The sequence below is a fragment of the Delphinapterus leucas genome, chromosome X, assembly GCF_059928025.1.
Source record: "Delphinapterus leucas isolate spDelLeu-1000000601 "Yukka" chromosome X, BTC_Dleu_Yukka2, whole genome shotgun sequence".
Classification (NCBI taxonomy): domain Eukaryota; kingdom Metazoa; phylum Chordata; class Mammalia; order Artiodactyla; family Monodontidae; genus Delphinapterus; species Delphinapterus leucas.
In genome coordinates, this window is record NC_143150.1 from 38,677,641 (window position 1) to 38,698,695 (window position 21,055).

The 21,055-nt window shown below is 37.4% G+C and overlaps 1 protein-coding gene across 1 annotated transcript in view; it reads right to left on the reverse strand.

The window, feature by feature from the left end:
• Positions 1-21,055, reverse strand: part of COL4A5 (collagen type IV alpha 5 chain) — a 226,061-nt gene that overhangs the window by 65,607 nt on the left and 139,399 nt on the right. The window contains exons 20-29 of the mRNA XM_022556743.2: positions 18,082-18,255; positions 17,657-17,740; positions 14,623-14,715; positions 12,391-12,461; positions 11,907-12,098; positions 10,959-11,127; positions 8,905-8,997; positions 8,713-8,817; positions 3,909-4,006; positions 2,482-2,632 (exon numbers count right to left, since the gene is read on the reverse strand). Coding sequence (XP_022412451.1) covers positions 2,482-2,632; positions 3,909-4,006; positions 8,713-8,817; positions 8,905-8,997; positions 10,959-11,127; positions 11,907-12,098; positions 12,391-12,461; positions 14,623-14,715; positions 17,657-17,740; positions 18,082-18,255 — 1,230 coding nt within the window. The remainder of the gene's footprint in view (positions 1-2,481; positions 2,633-3,908; positions 4,007-8,712; positions 8,818-8,904; positions 8,998-10,958; positions 11,128-11,906; positions 12,099-12,390; positions 12,462-14,622; positions 14,716-17,656; positions 17,741-18,081; positions 18,256-21,055) is intronic.

Here is a 21,055-nt window from a genome sequence, read left to right on the forward strand (position 1 = left end):
AGTTTTTTGAGAAACTTCCATACTGTTTTCTACAGTGGGTGTACCAATTTACATTCCTACCAACGATGTACAAGGGTTCCCTGAAAAAGGTCTAGTAGTGTCTTATACAACTAACATGCACCTGTCTTATGACCCAACAATTCTACTCTTAGGTATTTACTCAAGCATAATGAAAGCACATGTCCATTAAAAAAAAGTTGTAAAAGAATGTTCTTAAGAGTTTCCCTCATAATAGCCAAACACTTTGACACAGTCCAGGTGTCCATCTACGGAGAATGGATAAACAAACTTTGGTATACTTATACAATGAAATGCTCATTAAAAAAAAAGGACTACTGATAAACACAACAACATGAATGAATCTCAAAAACAATAATCTGAGTGAAGGAAGCCTTACAAAGAAAGTACATGCTGTATAATTCCAAAGGATTTCTAGAACAGGTAGAATTAATTTTTGATGAAAAAAATCATTACCGTATGGTTGCCACTGTGGATATTGGTGTTAGGACTGAGGAAAGGGGCAAAAGGAAAATTTCTGGGATCATATCTTGATAGGGGTTTGGTTAAACAGGAGTATGCATCTGTTAAAATCCAGAAAATGTACTCTTAAGATTTGCACATTTCATTTTTTTAACATCTTTATTGGGGTATAATTGCTTTACAATGGTGTGTTAGTTTCTGCTTTACAACAAAATGAATCAGTTATACATAAACATATGTTCCCATACCTCTTCCCTCTTGCGCCTCCCTCCCTCCCACCCTCCCTATCCCCCCCCTCCAGGTGGTCACAAAGCACCAAGCTGATCTCCCTGTGCTATGTGGCTGCTCCCCACTAGCTATCTATTTTACATTTGGTAGTGTATCAAAAGAAAAAGAACAACCATAGACATGCATGCTGCAGTCTTTAGGGAGAAGTGCATTGCTACTGTAATTTATTTTGAAACGCATTAAAAATAAGTCAATGAAAGTAGAAAGGGATGAACAAATACGTGACAAATCATGCATAGTAAAATGTTGATAGAATATTAATGGTGGGTATACAGTAGTCACTGTAAACTTCTTTCTACTTTGCTTTATATAAAAAATTTTTTAAAAATTAAATGTTGGGGGCTTCCCTGGTGGCTAAGTGGTTGAGAGTCTGCCTGCTGATGCGGGGGACATGGGTTCGTGCCCCAGAGCGGGAGGATCCCACATACCGCAGAGCGGCTGGGCCCGTGAGCCATGGCCGCTGGGCCTGCGTATCCAGAGCCTGTGCTCCACAACAGGAGAGGCCACAGAGGTGAGAGGCCCGCGTACCGCAAAAAAAAAAATTAAATGTTGGCAGAGAGATAAAATGTGAATTGTAGAATCTAGGTGGTAGATAGATGGGTTTTCACTGCACAGTTCTTGTTAATTTTTCTGTGTGTTTGAGATTTTTCACAATAAAATGTTTAAAAAACTATACTGAGATACCTACTTGTTTCCAACAGTTTGGCAAAAATCCAAGAGTTTATCAACATACTCATTTAGCAAGGCTGTGGGGAAACAAGCACACCCATACATTTTGGGGGGGAGTATAAAAAGGTACAAATGGAGAGGAATCTGTCAATATCTAGAAATGCATTTGCCCTTCCATTCAGAAAACCCATTTTTATTACTCTATTCTAACATTACACCTGTACACACATGAACAACATGTATGCAAGATTATTCAGTGTGGCATTATTTCTAATAAGAAAATATTGCCAAAAACACAGTCTAGCAACTAGCAACCGGTAGAATAAAACATGGCATACCCAAGCAATCCAATACTAGGCAACTATTTTTAAAAAAATCACAATCTCTATGTACTAACATGGAGGATTCTCTAGAATATAAAGTTAAATGAAATAAGTAAAGTGCAAAAGGTAGTACTCTATCTTTTGAGAAAGGTAGTAAATAAAAATACATATATTCTTTATTCTTCTTTAGCACAGGGAGATCAGCTCAGTGCTTTGTGACCACCTAGAGGGGTGGGATAGGGAGGGTGGGAGGGAGATGCAAGAGGGAGGAGATATGGGGACGTATGTATATGTATAGCTGATTCACTTTGTTATAAAGCAGAAACTAACACACCATTGTAAAGCAATTATACTCCAATAAAGATGTTAAAGTGTATATATATATATATTCTTATTGGCTTGTATTTGTATGAAGGAACACCAGAAGGACAAATAAGTAACTAAAAAATGGCTACATATAGGATGGGGAGGAACATAATGGATGGATATGGGGTAAAGGGAAGACTTTTACAAAAGTGTTACTTCAATACATATATTATTGTATCATCTATACAATGAAATAAAACACAACATATACCAATGGAGGATTAAAAAAGAAAGCCATGATAGAATGGCAGCATAGGCTTTCTAGTTAATTGGGATTATCACCCATAAACTGTCACAACAGTTTCAATTTCTATAAATTTAAAAGCAAATTGAGAAGTAGCAACAGCCTCCATACCTTTTGGTCCAGGTAGCCCATCCAAGCCAGCTTGTCCTGGAGGACCTTGAGGTCCTGGGAAACCACGATCCCCTTTTGGACCAAGTATTCCTTTGAAACCTGGGAGTCCTGGAGGCCCAGGTGGCCCAGGTAGCCCAAATCCTGGTTCTCCCTTGAGCATACACATGATAAAACACAACAAAGACTCCCATGACTTTCTTGGTGTTTACTGTTCACTACAGAGAATTTAAAGCAGAAAATACAAGGTAATATCCCCCCCGCCATGGCAAAGGGAGTAGGATAATTAAATGAAAAGTAATTGGCATGCAGGACAGAACATCTGGAAGGATAGGAAACTGGGCTTAGTAAAACAAATTGAATTATTTGGTCTGGTTTCAGGACAAAAAAGAAATAACTGAGGCAGCATGAGATTAAAGAACCGAAGTGATGAAATATGATTACAGACTGGGTACTGTATTAGATGATTATTTTAAATTTGACTAAGTATGATAAAAGAATTGTGGGTTTTCTATATAATATCTGTTTACTTAGAGATGAATACTGAAGTATAGATATTTATAGGTGAAATGACACAGTATTGAGATTTGGGTTAAAATACTTCAGCAAAGAAAAAAAGCGTAGATGAAGCAAATATGATAAAATCTTGATAATTTGGAATCTGAGTGATGGATATATGAAAGTTCACTGTATTATTCCTTTTACTTTTGCATTTTTTTGAAAAGGTTAATAATAAAATAAAAACAATCAATAGAGAAGTGATTTCTCATGACAACTGTAGCCATGGTCAATTTTTCTTCCCATGGAAAAAAGTTATTGATAGTAATCATAAAAACACAGGAAGTTTAAATTAATTAAACACAGAGAAAATACAGGAACAGTTAGGATAATTACGTACCATGGCAGTTTGCTGAAGACTGACTAAGGAAAATTTTACATTAGCTAAAATGTAGTAAGAGGGACAGAAACCAACTCAAACACAGTACCATTATTAGTACTAAGTCGATAGCAATGATTTGCATTAAGTATCTGGGATGGAATTGGGACAGAGGGGAAACGTATGAGAAGTACTTGGCATGATATTCAACACCATTTCAACCAAACATCACACAGACATGGACAGAGATTAAATGGAATGATGGTATTACAGAAAAGCACAGGGGAAGCTGATGATTGTATTCTCTCATCTCATCTCATCATATAACCAGTCACTCTAAACAGGTTCAGAAACTTCTTTTTTTTTGCTTCAAATTTGACCCCTTGGACTATTAAAAAGTATTTGGAATTAAATATTTTTAAATAAAAATACAATAAGTTAAGTTTTATTTATACAGTGAAGCCTTGGGATGATGTCTAAATCAAAATAGAGAAGGCTAAGGAAGGTAGGGGGAATAGAAAAAGAACAAAAAATAAATTAAAATGTCTCAGACCTTTAGTCCTGGAAAGCCTGGTGGCCCAGAAGGACCTTCTAGACCAATTCTTCCAGGTGTCCCAGGTACTCCTGGAGGTCCTGGAATTCCAGGGAAACCTGTAAAATTAGAAGCCATTTTTTAATCTCCAAAGAGAAGACACTGTAAGAAAGATACCCAAACTCCCAAACCCACATTTTCACCCTATTCAATCATGCTTAGTGACTACAGTAAGATGGTAAAACCACAATGACATTCTAGATGACTACTTCAGACTAAGCCTTACAGATACCTGATATTCTCTCTCAATCACTATATGGTTCCCTATTATTGTCATATAGGGCTAATGTGTGTGGAAGATATGCTCTTCTAAGGAAAATCAAAGCTATTACCAACGCGACAGAACTAAAAATAAGGAATGAATCCAACACAAAAATGCAGAGAAACTTTTCTTCTGCTTACATTTGGATACAGTATGATAAAAGACCTACTACATAATTCTGGAAGTGATCTAAAAACAATTGCAGAAAATAAATAAGGAACCACAAGCTTTAAATGACATATTAAACAAGATGGACTTAATTGATATTTAAGGGCATTCCATCCAAAAACAACAGAATACACTTTCCTCTCAAGTGCTCATGGAACATTCTCCAGGATAGATCATATCGTGGGTCACAAGTCAAGCTTTGGTAAATTTAAGAAAACTGAAATCGTACCAAGTATCTTTTCCAACCACAATACTATGAGACTAGATATCAATTACAGGAAAAAATCTGTAAAAAATACAAACGCATGGAGGCTAAACAAAATGCTAGTAAATAACCAAGAGATAACTGAAGAAATCAAAGAGGAAATCAAAAAGTACCTAGAAACAAATGACAATGAAAACACGATGACCCAAAACCTATGGGATGCAGCAAAAGTACCTATAAGAGGGAAGTATATAGCAATACAATCCTACCTCAAGAAACAAGAAAAATCTCAAATAAACAACCTAACATTACATCTAAAGGAATTAGAGAAAGAAGAACAAAAAACCCAAAGTTAGCAGAAGATAAGAAATCATAAAGATCAGATCAGAAATAAATGAAAAAGAAATGAAGGACACAATAGAAATGATCAATAAAACTAAAAGCTGGTTCTTTGAGAAGATAAACAAAATTGATAAACCATTAGTCAGACTCATCAAGAAAAAAAGGGAAAGACTCAAATCAATAGAATTAGAAATGAAAAAGGAGAAGTAACAACTGACACTGCAGAAATACAAAGGATCATGAGATTACTACAAGCAACTATATGCCAATAAAATGGACAAACTGGAAGAAATGGACAAATTCGTAGAAAGGCACAGCCTTCCGAGACTGAACCAGGAAGAAACAGAAAATATAAACAGACCGATCACAAGCACTAAAATTGAGACTGTGATTAAAAATCTTCCCACAAACAGAAGCCCAGGACCAGATGGCTTCACAGGCGAATTCTTTCAAACATTTAGAGAAGAGCTAATACCTATCCTTCTCAAACTCTTCCAAAATATAACAAAGGGAGGAACCGTCCCAAACTCATTCTATGAGGCCACCATCACCCTGATACCAAAACCAGACCAAGATGTCACAAAGAAAGAAAACTACAGGCCAATATCACTGATGAACATAGATGCAAAAATTCTCAAAAAATACTAGCAAACAGAATCCAACAGCACATTAAAAGGATCATACAACATGATGAAGTGGGGTTTATCCCAGGAGTGCAAGGATTCAATATACGCAAATCAATCAATGTGATAAACCACATTAACAAATTGAAGGAGAAAAACAATATGATCCTCTCAACAGATGCAGAAAAAGCTTTTGACAAAATTCAACACCCATTTACAATAAAAACCCTCCAGAAAGTAGACACAGAGGGAACTTACTTCAACATAATAAAGCCCATATATGACAAACCCACAGCCAACATCGTTCTCAATGGTGAAAAACTGAAACCATTTCCTTTAAGATCAGTAACAAGGTTGTCCACTCTCACCACTATTATTCAACATAGTTTTGGAAGTTTCAGCCACAGCAATCAGAGGAGAAAAGGAAATAAAAGGAATCCAAATCGGAAAAGAAGAAATAAAGCTGTCACTGTTTGCAGATGACATGATACTATACATAGAGAATCCTAAAGATGCTACCAGAAAACTACTAGAGCTAATCAATGAATTTAGCAAAGTAGCAGGATACAAAATTAATGCACAGAAATCTCTTGCATTCCTATACACTAATGATGAAAAATCTGAAAGAGAAATTAAGGAAACACTCCCATTTACCATTGCAACCAAAAGGATAAAATACCTAGGAATAAACCTACCTAAGGAGACAAAAGACCTGTAATGCAGAAAACTATAAGACACTGATGAAAGAAATTAAAGATGATACAAACAGATGGAGAGATATACCATGCCCTTGGACTGGAAGAATCAACACTGTGAAAATGACTCTACTACCCAAAGCAATCTACAGATTCAATGCAATCCCTATCAAACTACCAATGGCATTTTTCACAGAACTAAAACAAAAAATTTCACAATTTGTATAGAAAAACAAAAGACCCAGAATGGCCAAAGCGAGCTTGAGAAAGAAAAATGGAGCTGGAGGAATCAGGCTCCTGGACTTCAGACTATACTACAAAGCTACAGTAATCAAGACAGTATGGCACTGGCACAAAAAACAGAAATATAGACCAATGGAACAGGATTGAAAGCCCAGAGATAAACCCACACACATATGGTCACCTTATTTTTGATAAAGGAGGCAAGAATATACAATGGAGAAAATACAGCCTCTTCAATAAGTGGTGCTGGGAAAACTGGACAGCTACATGTAAAAGAATGAAATTAGAACACTCCCTAACACCATACACAAAAATAAACTCAAAATGGATTAAAGACATAAATGTAAGGCCAGACACCATAAAACTCTTAGAGGAAAACATAGGCAGAACACTCTATGACATAAATCACAGCAAGATCCTTTTTGACCCACCTCCTAGAGAAATGGAAATAAAAACAAAAATAAACAAATGGGACCTAATGAAACTGCAAAGCTTTTGCACAGCAAAGGAAAACATAAAGAAGATGAAAAGACAACCCTCAGAATGGGAGAAAATATATGCAAATGAAGCAACTGACAAAGGATTAATCTCCAAAATTTATAAGCAGCTCATGTAGCTCAATATCAAAAAAACAAACAACCCAATCCAAAAATGGGCAGAAGACCTAAATAGACATTTCTCCAAAGAAGATATACAGATCCCCAACAAACACATGAAAGGATGCTCAATATCACTAATCATTAGAGAAATGCAAATCCAAACTACAATGAGGTATCACCTCACACCAGTCAGAATGGCCAGCTTCAAAAAATCTACAAAGAAATAAATGCTGGAGAGGGTGTGGAGAAAGGGGAACCTTCTTGCACTGTTGGTGGGAATGTAAATTGATACAGCAACTATGGAGAACAGTATGGAGGTTCCTCAAAAAACTAAAAATAGAACTTCCATACAACCCAGCAATCCCACTACTGGGCATATACCCTGATAAAACCATAATTCAAAAAGAGTCATGTACCACAATGTTCATTTCAGCACTATTTACAATAGCCAGGACATGGAAGCAACCTAAATGTCCATCGACAGATGAATGGATAAAGAAGATGTGGCACATATAAACAATGGAATATTACTCAGCCATAAAAAGAAACAAAATTGAGTTATTTGTAGTGAGGTGGATGGACCTAGAGACTGTTATACAGAGTGAAGCAAGTCAGAAAGAGAAACACAAATACCATAAGCTAACACATATACATGGAATCTAAAAAAAAATGGATGTGAAGAATCTAGGGGCAGGACAGGAATAAAGATGCAGACGTAGAGAATGGACTTGAGGACACAGGGATGGGGAAGGGTAAGCTGGGACGGAGTGAGAGAGTGGCATGGACATATATACACTAGCAAATGTAAAATAGAGAGCTAGGGGGAAGCAGCCACATAGCACAGGGAGATCAGCTCAGTGCTTTGTGACCACCTTGAGGGGTGGGATAGAGAGGGTGGGAGGGAGACACAAGAGGGAGGAGATATGGGCATATACGTATACGTATAGCTGATTCACTTTTTTATAAAGCAGAAACTAACACACCATTGTAAAGCAATTATGCTCCAATAAAGATGTAAAAAAATTGCAGATATTATACACATATATACACATAAAATCAAATCTGACTCTTTTGAAGTCATGTAGCATAAATGATTAAGGACATGTTTAAGCACTGATCTCAGACCAATGCACACTCTTTCCATTCATGAGAAAAGAAATTCTGTGAAGAATAAAGCATAACTGAAGCAACAGCCCTAAAAATTTCAGTAAATCAAGAGAATATGATTTAGGATAAAACATTACTTGGATATAAGTGTGCAATAAATATGTTTTCTGTTTAATACAATTCATTCATTTAACAAATATCTATTGAGCGCTTAATATGTGCCAGGACTTTTCTGAGCCCTGAAAATACAGTGGTGAACACAAAAGACAATAATTACTGTGATATTTAAAGCTTGTATATCATTTTTGCATATCTAGGATTTAGATATTTTCTTGTCTGGAATGTTTTACATAAAGACAATGAAACTATAGTACATACATGCTGTGACTTTCCCCTTACATTCTTTATTGCACATAGAAAAAAGTTGCACGAATATACTTTATCTGTTTTGTGAGCTATATCAAAGAATAATATCATACTAACCAGCTAACCTACCTTGCCTGCTACCCAGTCCTACATACCTTTGGGACCAGGTGGTCCAGGAAGCCCAATTCCAGGGATACCTGGTTCTCCTTTGCTACCAGGTATACCTGGCAAGCCTGGCTGGCCTGGGAGTCCAGGTTCACCTACGGAGAAACAGCAGTTTTTTGGAAGTAGCCAAAGACAGAAACCAACAAGTGTTGAAGACATGGTCAAATAAATTCCTCACATACCTGGAAGACCTACTTCACCATCTCTGCCTGGGTTACCAGGCAAGCCAGGCTTCCCTGGCTGTGTTATGGTCTGACCTGGATCACCTTTAGGACCTAAGAACAAGTGGGAATTAATAGTGAATGGGAAGTGTTCACTTGACTAAAGATCTCTGCTAATTAAAACAAAAAAGAAAGTACTTACAATCTTCTAAAAATTCAAACTAACAAAAATCCATGAGAAGAACAATCCTGTATATATTTTCAAGGAAGATACTAAACAGAAGGATGCAATTTCAAAGATAAAAGTAGATGACAGTATTAAGGGTTTCCATGAAGACGGCATCCATAAAAATATTAGGCATCTATAAAAATATTTTCTAAATGTAGGTCAAAAGAAAAATACTTATTTTTGGTTAACTAGTGGTACGTTAAGGTTTTATGTGTGCAAAGTCCAAGTACAACTACTTCTCATTAATTGAAATAAGAATTTGAAATAGGCTCAGGACAAAGATGGATTTCTTAAACATGACATAAAAAGCACTAACCATGAAAGAGAAAAGGGTGATATATTTGACTACATTCGAAGTGATTTCTGTTCATTGAAGACACCATACAGAGAGTGAAAATGGCAAGCCATAGTGAATTAAGATTTTACAAAATAAATAGCTAATAAAGAACTAATACAAATTATATACACACACACACACACACACACACACACACACACATATATTCCTCCAAATCAATAAGAAAAAGAAACAATCCAAAAGAAAAAATGGTCAAAACACTTGAATAGACATTTCACAAAGAGAAATTCAAATGGTCAACAAACATATGAAAAGGTGGTAAACATTAATATAATCAGAGAAATATAAAATAAAACTGCCATGAGATATATCACACTCAACAGATTGGCAAAAATGAAAAAGTCTAACAATACAAAATACTTATGAGGATACAGAGCAACAAGAAACCTCTAATACTGCTGGTGGGAGTATAAATTGGTACAATTGCTTTGGACGTAGTTTGGAATTATCTAGTAAAGCTGAAGATGTATTTATTCTATGCCTCAAGAATGCTAATCTTAAATATATACCCTAGCCTAGGGATTGGCAAATTTTTTCTGTAAAGGACCAGACAGCATATACTTTAGGCTTTGTGGGCCATCTGGTCTCTGTAGCAACAACAACTCTGCAGTAGTAGTGCAAAAGCAGGCATAAACAATAGTGAATGGCTGTGGATGTGTTCAAATAAAATTTTCATTTATGACAACATGTGGAGGGCCAGAGTTGTAGTTTGCTGATCTCTGTCACAGAGCAGTGTATGCACATGTACACCAGAAATATATATAAAAGAATGCACATAGAAGCATTATTCATAATAGGCCTGAACTATAAATAACCCAACTGTCCATTAACAATAGAATGCATAAAGCAACGGTGATACACGCACATACACACACACACACAGTGGGATACTGTACAGCAGTGAAAATGAATATGCTATATCCATACACAAAGTTAACATAAAGAATACTTACCCTATGCTTCCATTAATATAACACTCAAAAAGAAGCATAATTAAAGTACTTTGATAGGAATACATATCTAGGTGATAAAACTGTATATGGAAGGAAATTATGCAAAAGTCAGGACAGTGTTTACCTTTGGAGAAATGGAAGGGGATTATGATCAGGAAAGAACAGAGAGAGGAGGATAGGGGTTTCGAGGATGCTGGCAATGTTGTTTCTTGACGTGTGTGCTAGTTATGTGTGTGTTTCCATTATATTTGTTAAACTTTGCATTATATATATCATGTACATTATATATATCATGCACTTAAAAACAACAACAGTAACAATAAATATAGTCAAAAAATTTAAAGAGAAGCCCCTCTTAAAACACACACACACACACATTTATGTTTCCCTGCTAAGAAGCTCTGAAAAGGCCCAAATATAAATGGCGACAGAAACACAACTCTCATAAAAAGAAGCCAAGAATGGCCAAAAGATAATAAATACATTTCTGCTTTTAAGCACCAAACTAAAAACAAAACAACCATAATAAAGTCACCTGGTATTCCTGGCTGGCCTGGATTTCCTGCTACACCTTGTATGCCTTTTTCACCTGGTGGGCCTGGAGGGCCAAAACCAAGAGGGCCCATAGGCCCCCTATTTCCTGGGAGACCTGGCAAACCTGGGTTCCCAGGGGGACCTCTTTCACCCTTAAAAGCAATTCCACCCTGAAAAGGGAAAAATTTAATACAGAAACATAGATATAACAGCTATCTGTAGGTTGGTATTACTAAGTACAACTAGAGAAATGATACAGCCATAAATAGTTCTTAAAAACTGCATAAGTGTGTGTTATTATGGGGTGGTATGTGTGATCACTCTACTTATTCATTCTTTTAACAAATATTTTTGAGTTCCTACTATGTGCCAGGTGCTGGTGATAAAGCAAAGAATAAAAATTGGCAAAAATCTCTGTGTTCATGAAGTCAAGAAGTTTACAGCCTAGCTAACATTTAATAAAACAGCACTTTCTACCTAAATATCCTGGGCTGTGTGTTGTGCACAAAATAAGAATCTACTCATTTATCTTCAATCTGTAGGCTCCATGGCACATTTCACACGGCCATCTACTCACACTAATCTCTAAGCTTACTTTATATAAAAACCAAATTAGTCTTTTGTTGCCCAGTCTAAAAAAAACCAGACAAGGCTAAGTGGGATAAGAAAAGGGGAACCTCACAGTGACCCATAAGCATCTTAACCTCCTGCCTACCTAGTCATAGCAAATATTACTCAATATAGCAGTGGGTTAAGCAGAAATAATTAATAAAACCACTGAGAAAAGAACTGTAAAGAAACCCTATGTAGTCAATAACAATGTACCATTACTATATATAATCACATTCTTTTAAGCATTGATTACATGTTCATCTCAGCACCAGGCCTATCCTAGGAAACATCACTAACAATTTGACATGACAAAACCAAGAACATCAAACCAACTCACAGGTTCTCCTTTGGGGCCAGGAAGCCCTGGCAATCCATCCTGTCCAGGGGTGCCAGGTAAACCAGGAAGCCCTGGAGCTCCAGGAGAACCCAAATCTCCTTTGTCACCCTTCATTCCTGGAAAAGTGAGGATGTCACCAGGTTCACCTTTAGGTCCGGGAAAGCCTGGAGCGCCTGGAGCTCCTGGTATGCCCTGAGGAGGGCGGGGGGGGGGGGGCAATAAAGAGGGGAAAAAGAAAAGAGAGAAAAAGAAACTCAGTTTCTTTTTTTCTAATACTTTCTCCAGTTTATCCCATCAACCTGCCCAATAACATTTAGTGTACCAAGTTATGAGTCAAGTGAGACATATGAGTCAGCGCGAGTGAAAGAATCAAATATATCGTAATAAGAAAATGAAATTTCTTTTATATATATCCACAAGTGAAAATCAAAGTGTAAATGGGTTTCTTCTACTTCTTTTGTTATATGATATACTCAAAACTTACTGTTAATCCTTTGGGACCGGTTACACCAGCGTGTCCTTTTTCACCCTTCTGTCCAGGGAAACCAAGAGATCCTAATACACACACACACACACACACACACACACACACACACACACACAGAGTAATGTGAGCTTTGAGCTTGAAATCCTGACAAAGCTCATATAAAAATCAGCAAGTCAGGAAGTCAAGTTTTAAAATAAGAATGCCAGACTTCCCCAGTGGTGCAGTGGTTAAGAATCTGCCTGCCAATGCACCAATGCGGGGGACACGGGTTCGATTCCTGGTCTGGGAAGATCCCACATGCTGTGGAGCAACTAAGCCCATGCGGCACAACTGCTGAGCCTGAGCTCTAGAGCCTGCGAGACACAACTACTGAAGCCCGTGCGCCTAGAGACCATGCTCCGCAACAAGAGAAGCCACCGCAATGAGAAGCCCACGCACCGTGACGAAGAGTAGCCCACGCTCACCACAACTAGAGAAAGCCCACTGCAGCAATGAAGACCCAACACAGCCAAGAAATAAATTAATTAATTAATTAAAAAATAAGAATGCCATTCAATCCCATTTAACAAGTCACATTTTGATCTTTCTATTCTATGCTCTGAAGGCGAGGAGATCATCCTTTCTTTTAGGTAAAGCTAACATTTCCTGGTACATACAGCATTGTATCCTTAGGTATTTCCAATTCCAAATCCTCTCAGAGCTCGCAGCTACCAAGTACTATGCACAGAAATGCTCTGCTCTTATAACCACCCCATTGCCAAGGTGAGGAGATAAGGACAAAGTCTGTGTATCTTTCTTTGTTCTTACTTAAACAATTTTCCTAGATTCCTACCAGTTCTTTCTTTGGTTTGTCACTCCCTAAAATTTGGTTTATGAGAAAGGATTGGTGCTCAAAGACTAGAGGAAATATTACTAAAGCAGTGCTCTCAAAACGGGTCCCTGGACCAGCTGCATCAGCATCACCTGGGCACTGGTTAGAAATGCTAATTCTTGGGCCCTCCACCCCAGGTCTACTAAATCAGAAATTTGGGGGGGGGGGTGGGACCCAGGAATCTGGGTTTTAACAAGCCCTCCAAGTAATTCTGATGCACTCCCAAGTTTGAAAACCACTAGACTGGAAGTACAAGGCTAGATGATTAACTTGTAGGGGCAGCTATAAGACTTGCTGAAAATCTATTTCCAAACACCAAATGTGTGTTTGGCAGACACACTAGACAGAAAGGTAAGAGATCTGGTATCTATTCTCAGCCCTGACTGACTCAGACATGAAGTGTGATTTCAAGAGAATATAATCCTGGGAAACCCCAAGAGGCAGTTGAGTAAAAGAGCTGGAAATGGGGAAGGGGGAGTTATATATAGAAAGAGGAAGACAAATATCATATGATATCACTTATATGTGGAATTTACAAACAGAGTACAAATGAACTTATCTACAAAACAGAAACAGAGTTACAGATGAAGAAAATAAACTTATGGCTACAAGGGGGGTAAGGGAGGAGGGGGATAAATTGGGAGACTGGAATTGACATATACACACTACTATACATAAAATAGATAACTAATAAGGACCTACTGTATAGCACAGGGAACTCTACTCAATACTCTGTAATGGCCTATATGGGAAAAGAATCTAAAGAAGACTGGATATATGTATATGTATAACTGATTCACTTTGCTGTACACATGAAACTAACACAACATTTAAATCAACTATACTCCAATAACAATTTTTTTAAAAAAAGAAAGAACATTTTAATTTTTTTAATTTTTAAAAATTAAAAAAAATAAAGAGGAATATTGGCAGTTGATTGCCAAACTCTGGTAGAAGACCGTTTCTTAATGACAACATGTGATACATCCCAATGACTAGAATCTTGGCCACTGAAAACCATATTCAGGGGTCAGGTATTATGAACATTTTCCCCAGTTTTCTGGAATAAAGAAGTCTGACTCTGTATAAGTTATTTTCCTCACCATATGGAAAATAAGGAAGATATTTTTCCTGGAGTAATACTGTCGAAATTCTTTAATAGAAAATGGTGGTAGCTTCAGCTACTGGAAGCAAGAGCATAATTTATTTCACAGCAGACAGTGACATTTCATATTTAATTATTTATGGATGTGAGTGACTAGTCATAAAATGAGACACTGGCATCATTTAAAACTATAAGCTCACTAATATCTAGCCAAGAAATATTTTTAAGGTTGCCCTGAGGAAAAATGTGTTACCTGGGGGACCTGGAAGACCTGGCAAACCAGGTTCACCTGGAGGCCCTGAAACACCAGTTCCAATACAGTTGAAGCAGGTGTCACCTTTGTCACCTAGAGAAAACCATAATAAAAAACAAATTTTACTTGAAGGGGTACATATACCTTCTTCAGATAGGTTCTAAAGAAGTTAGCACTAAGGGACAATATTCTTACCTAACAGTGTAGCTGGAGAAGCCTATATCTAGAATCAATTTACTTGATAAATATTTACTGAGCACCTACTATGTGTCAAGCACTGTTCGAGGAGTTTGTAATACATTGATAAACAAAACAGACAAAATCCATACCTTCACAGTGCTTACATTCTACCAGTGGCTGGGTAAGTGAAATTGGATATGCTTAGGGGTGGGTGGCAGGTTGCAATTTTAAATAGGGTGGTCAGGATAAGACCTCATTGAGAAGATGACACGTGATTAAAAAAACTTAAAGGACATGGCACGTGCATAACGACTATAGAGCAGTCCAGGTAGAAAGAGTAGCCATGTTTGGCATATAGAAGGAACATCAAGGAGAACAGATTGTGGGAGTACAGTGAGGAAGGGGAACCAGGTCAGACAGTTAACAGGTTATAACAAGTGGCATATCATAAAATATCACATAGGCTACCACAAAGACTGTGGCTTTTACTGTGAGTGAAATGAGAATTTAGGAGAAGAAATTAAACAGAAAAGCAACATGATATGACTTAAGTTTTAAAAGGATGACTCTGGTTGCTATGTTAATAATATAATCTAAGTACAAGGATGGAAACAGGGTAAACACATAAGTGGCTACTGCTGAAGTGATCTAGGAGAGATAGTAGCTCATTCCAGAGTGACAGCAATGAACATGATGAGAATTGGTTAGATTCTGGACATATCTGAAAGTAGAGCCAATAGGGTTTTCTCATGGATCATACAGAATTCAAAAGAAGAAGGGAATCAAGGATGACTCCATGACAGATCAAAGGTCGAAATGTAAAAGGCAAAAACGATAAAGCTTTTAGAAGAAAACATAGAGGAATATTATCAGGTCCTTGGGATAAGCAAAGATTTCTAAAACAGGACATAAACAGCACTAACCATAAAAGAGGACATTAATAATTTGACTTCTTTTAATTAACAACTTCTGTTCAAGGAAAGACGCGAGTAAAAAAGCAAGTCCCAGAATGGGAGAATATATTTGTGATACATATATCCAACAACCCAATTAAAATAGAAAAAGATAGGTATTTTACAAAAAGAATGTACAGACTATAAGAAAAGAGGCTCAGGATCAATAAGTTATGAGGGAAATGGAAACTAAATCCTCTTTGTAAAATGGTTTGGTGGTTATCTATGGAATCAAAGATACATCTACCTTATGATCCAGCAATTCCATTACCAGGCTTACACAACAGAAATGAATGCTTATGTCCTACTATATATATGAATGTTCATAGCAGCTTTATTCATAATAGCCCCAGACCAAATGTCCATTAACATTAGAATGAATATGAATAGGAATATTCATTCAATGAAATACCAAAGAGCAGTGAAAAAATACTGCTACAAACAAAAACATGGATATACCTCACAGACATAATATTAAGCAAAAGAAACCAGATAAAATATTAAGACATAAAAGAGCCCATACTGTATGATTCCATTTATACAAAGTTCAAAGTTAGGCAAACTGTTTGATTGAGGATACAACAGTGGTTACCTTTGGGAGTGCTGTATAGGATACACAAGAGTCTTCTAGAGTCTTGGAAAAGTTCTATATTTTGATTTAGACAGTAGTTACATGGGAGGTAATAGATAGACATACATACGGAGAGATATACATATAGAGACAAAGTATATATAGGAGGAGACATATCTATATATAGAGAGAGACATATCTATACCTGTATCTATATCTAATATATACAATATGCCAGGAAGGTAGGAAGAAAAACAGAGCATGTAATATACTGAAAACCAAGTGAAGAAAGTGTTAAAGAGTGGAAAAATCAAGGAAATAATGGACTGAGACTTGATATTTGAATTGGCAGTGAACAGGCTGCCGATGACTTTGACAAAAGCAGCATCTATGGAGTGGTTGGGGGAGGGGAGTGAAGTCCTGAGGAGTATGTTTAAGAGAAAATGAGAGTAGAGTTATCTAGAGACAGTGAGTAGAAAATTCTTGAAGAGTTTTGCTCCAAACGGAAGCAGAGGAATGGCGTAGTATCAGGCAGGGGAAGTGGGATCATGATAAAATATTTTTAGATGGGTGAAAAAAGCATATTTGTATACTGCTGGGAATGATCCAGTAAAAGGGGAAAATTGATGATATGGGAGTGACAAGAATTTCTGGAATGAATTTTTGGGGGAGAACAAGAGGAAACTGAATCTATCGTACAAACAGAAGAATTGCTTTAGATAGGAGCAGTAAGAATAATAGGCAGAAAGGCAGAATATAGGGGCAAGATGCAAATAGGTGGGTAAACATGGTGGTGGCGGCAATCTGTGAAAGTTCCTTGTTATTGCTTCAATTGGTCAGTGGAGGAGGAAGCAAAGTCAGAATCCTAAAATAAGAATGGAAGAGGAGGTGTTAGAAGTTTGAAGAGAGAAGGCACAGGCTCAGAAGAGGTGGTAATTTGGAATTACCAGGGCTGTGCTTTTGTTTGAAGTGAGTACGATGGCAGGAGAGGAGGGCAAAGGTGTCAAGAGTTTATGTATGAGATTGATTATGGAATTTAAGCTGGGTTAGGAGAGAAGAAAGGACATCAAAAGGTTGAGGGACAGTCAAAGTTGGTAGGTTTCAGTGAGTGTGAAGTAATGTTGGAGTCAGGTTATTAGAGGTAGTAAGCTAGAAAGATAGGATGTAGTGGTCACAAAATGAGATTCGGGAAATCAAAATATGGAAGTGTGCACTACTGGTAATGTGTGGTCTTGGGGTATGACCATGGGAGTGAGTGGCTGAGGTAGGATGGAGGATATAGGGGATTTTGCTGATGATTTCAAAGGATGAAGGAATATGGGAATCAAACCTTTCACTCCTTGTTCTCCTTGGAGTCCTCTATCACCTGGAGATCCTGGAGGGCCAGGAGGGCCTGCTTCACATACCTCATCACCTGAGATAAGATAAAACAAGAACAGCAAGTCAATTTTTGTAAAATATCCAGAAGACAACAAAGAGAAAGTCTGATAGGCTAGAAAAAAAGAGATCTATTTTCAGTTATTTCTCTGCATTAATACAACTACCTATAAACAAAAGGAAGATATAATATTAGTGATAATTTGAAGAACAAATCTAAATATCAAAGAATCACCAAAAATCAAAAGTAGAAGCAGTGGAAGAATATTTAGCTATCAGAAATACAAAGAATGATGTCAACCTTCAGCTAGATTCACTTATAAATAAAGACAAAACAAAAACAACAATAGAACTTAACAGGAAAAAACTATAGCTTACTAGGAGGGATGTGAGGGCCAGGAGGGCCAGGAGGCCCTGGAAGGCCAGGAGCCCCAGGCTGTCCATCAAGTCCAGGAGATCCAGGAATGGAAATTCCAGGTGGACCTTCATCACCTTTCTGGCCCCTTTCCCCAGGAAAGCCAGGGGGCCCAGGAGGACCTGTAACTGCAAGTCCTAAGATAAAAACAAATACCCATTAAAAGTGATCAAAATGATCTTATTTTAGACATATTACTTTGGGTCTCAATGAGACATTAAGTAATGATAAGATCTTCCTTTAATGTATAACACCAGTTATGTTCTTAGTTTTTTCTATGAGAATCAACATCTAGAGAAAAGATGGAAAGTTCCAATAATGTAAGTACTACTTTGAGTATAAGAAAGACTAATTTAAAGTAGCTTTATTACTTTTGGAAATATACTAATAACTAACTCTCTACTCACTCTCCTTTGACACTATGATTTTTTAATCTCAGAAATACCAGGAAGCCATTTACAGGAAAAAAAAGAGGCATCTCAAAGTTCTCATGTAAACATGGCTCTGTTTCTGGACTTTCTTCTGTTCCACTATCTGTTCCTGCACCATTAACACACTTTTTCATTACTACAGCTTTATAATGTTTTCAAAACTGGTAAGGAAAATATGCCCATCTTTGTTCTTTTTAAAACCATCTTCACTACACTTACAAATTTACTCTTCTAAGTGAATTTCAGAGTCAGCTTGTCAGTTTCATTTTAAAAAGCCATTGAAATTTTGAATGAGATTAATTTGAATTTAAAGATTAAATTTTGGTAGAATCGCCTGTATATAATATTGAGTTCTCGCATCAAGTAATAATTATTATATCTTTCCATTTATTAATTTTATATTATTTAATAGTATTTTACAAAGTTATGAAAGAGATCTTACACATCTTTTGTTTGGTTTATTCATGGGTAAATTTGATTGCTAACGTCAGTTTTATGACTGTTACTTTTGTTAACTGGATTTTGTCCTCTTGTACGTTTAATTATTTTATTGCTGGTTTAGAGGAAGGTAAGTTATTTAAGTTTGCAACTCATATTTGGCTACCTTGCAAACATTCTAAGTTCTGGTAATTTGTCATTTGATTCTTTTAGGCTCTATGGGTAGATTATCACATGGCCTGTGAATAACCAAAATTTGGTTTGCTTTTTGTTTTTTATCCATACACCTCTTTTTTTTCCAGACTTAGTATGCTGGCTGGGATCTTCAGTATAAGATCAAACAGTATTGGTGACCATATCTTTTTTTTTTTTTTTTTGTGGTACGCGGGCCTCTCGTTGTTGTGGCCTCTCCCGTTGCGGAGCACAGGCTCCGGACGCACAGGCTCAGCAGCCATGGCTCACGGGCCCAGCCGCTCTGCGGCATGTGGGATCTTCCCAGACCGGGGCACTAACCCATGTCCCCTGCATCAGCAGGTGGACTCCCAACCACTGCGCCACCAGGGAAGCCCTGGTGACCATATCTTTATCTGATTTTTGACTTTAATGAGAATGCTCCTGATGTTTCACCAAAAAGTATGACATTTCCCGAACAGTCCTGTACTTCCCGTATGAAGTAGATGGCTTCAAGAGAATATAAGGCATCAAGTCTTATATTCTGTCATCAAGTTAAGACAGTTCCCTTTTATTTATATAAATTTATTTATTTTATTTATTTACTTTTGGCTACTTTGGTTCTTTGTTGCTATGTGTGGCTTTCTCTAGTTGCGGCGAGCGGGGGCTACTCTTCATGAAGGTGCGTGGGCTTCTCATTGCGGTGGCTTCTCTTGTTGTGGAGCACGGGCTCTAGGCGCACGGGCTTCAGTAGTTGTGGCTCACGGGTGCTAGAGCGCAGGCTCAGTAGTTGTGGTGCACAGGCTTAGTTGCTCCATGGCATGTGGGATCTTCCCAGACCAGGGCTCGAACCCGTGTCCCCTGCATTGGCAGGGGGATTCTTAACTACTGTGCCACCAGGGAAGCCCAAGACAGTTCCTTTTTTATTTTTCTGAATTTTATATTTTTATACAGCAGGTTCTTATTAGTTATCCATTTTATACATATTAGTGTATATATGTCAATCCCAATCTCCCAGTTCATCACAACACCCCATCCCCCACCACTTTCCCCTCTTCGTGTCCATACGTTTGTTCTCTACATCTGTGCCTCTATTTCAGCCTTGCAAACCAGTTCATCTAGATTCCACATATATGTGTTAATATACAATATCTAGATTTCACATATAGGTGTTAATATACAATATCTGTTTTACTCTTACTTCCCTCTGTATGACAGTCTCTAGATCCATCCACGTCTCTACAAATGACCCAGTTTTGTTCCTTTTTATGTCTAGTAGTCCATTGTATATATGTGCCACATCTTCTTTATCCATTCATCTGTCAATGGGCATTTAGGTTGCTTCCATGACCTGGCTATTGCAAATAGTGCTGCAATGAACACTGGGGTGCATGTGTCGTTTTGAATTGTGGTTTTCTCTGGGTATATGCCCAGTAGTGGGATTGCTGGGTCATATGGTTATTCTGTTTTTAGTTTTTTGAGGAACCTCCATACTGTTCTCCATAATGGCTGTATCAATTTACGTCCCTACCAACAGTGCAAAAGGGTTCCCTTTTCTCCACACCCTCTCCAGCATTTGTTGTTTGTAGATTTTCTGATGATGCCCATTCTAACTGGTGTGAGGTGATACCTCATTGTAGTTTTGATTTGCATTCCTCTAATGATTAGCGATGTTGAGCAGCTTTTCATGTGCCTCTTGGCCATCTGTATGTCTTCTCTGGAGAAATGTCTATTTAGGTCTTCAAAACAGTTCCCTTTTAATCTTAGTTGTTTTTTTAAATATATTTATTTATTTGTTTATGTATGGCTATGTTGGGTCTTCGTTGCTGAGTGTGGGCTTTCTCTAGTTGCGGCGAGCAGGGGCTTCTCTTCATTGTGGTGCATGGGCTTCTCATTG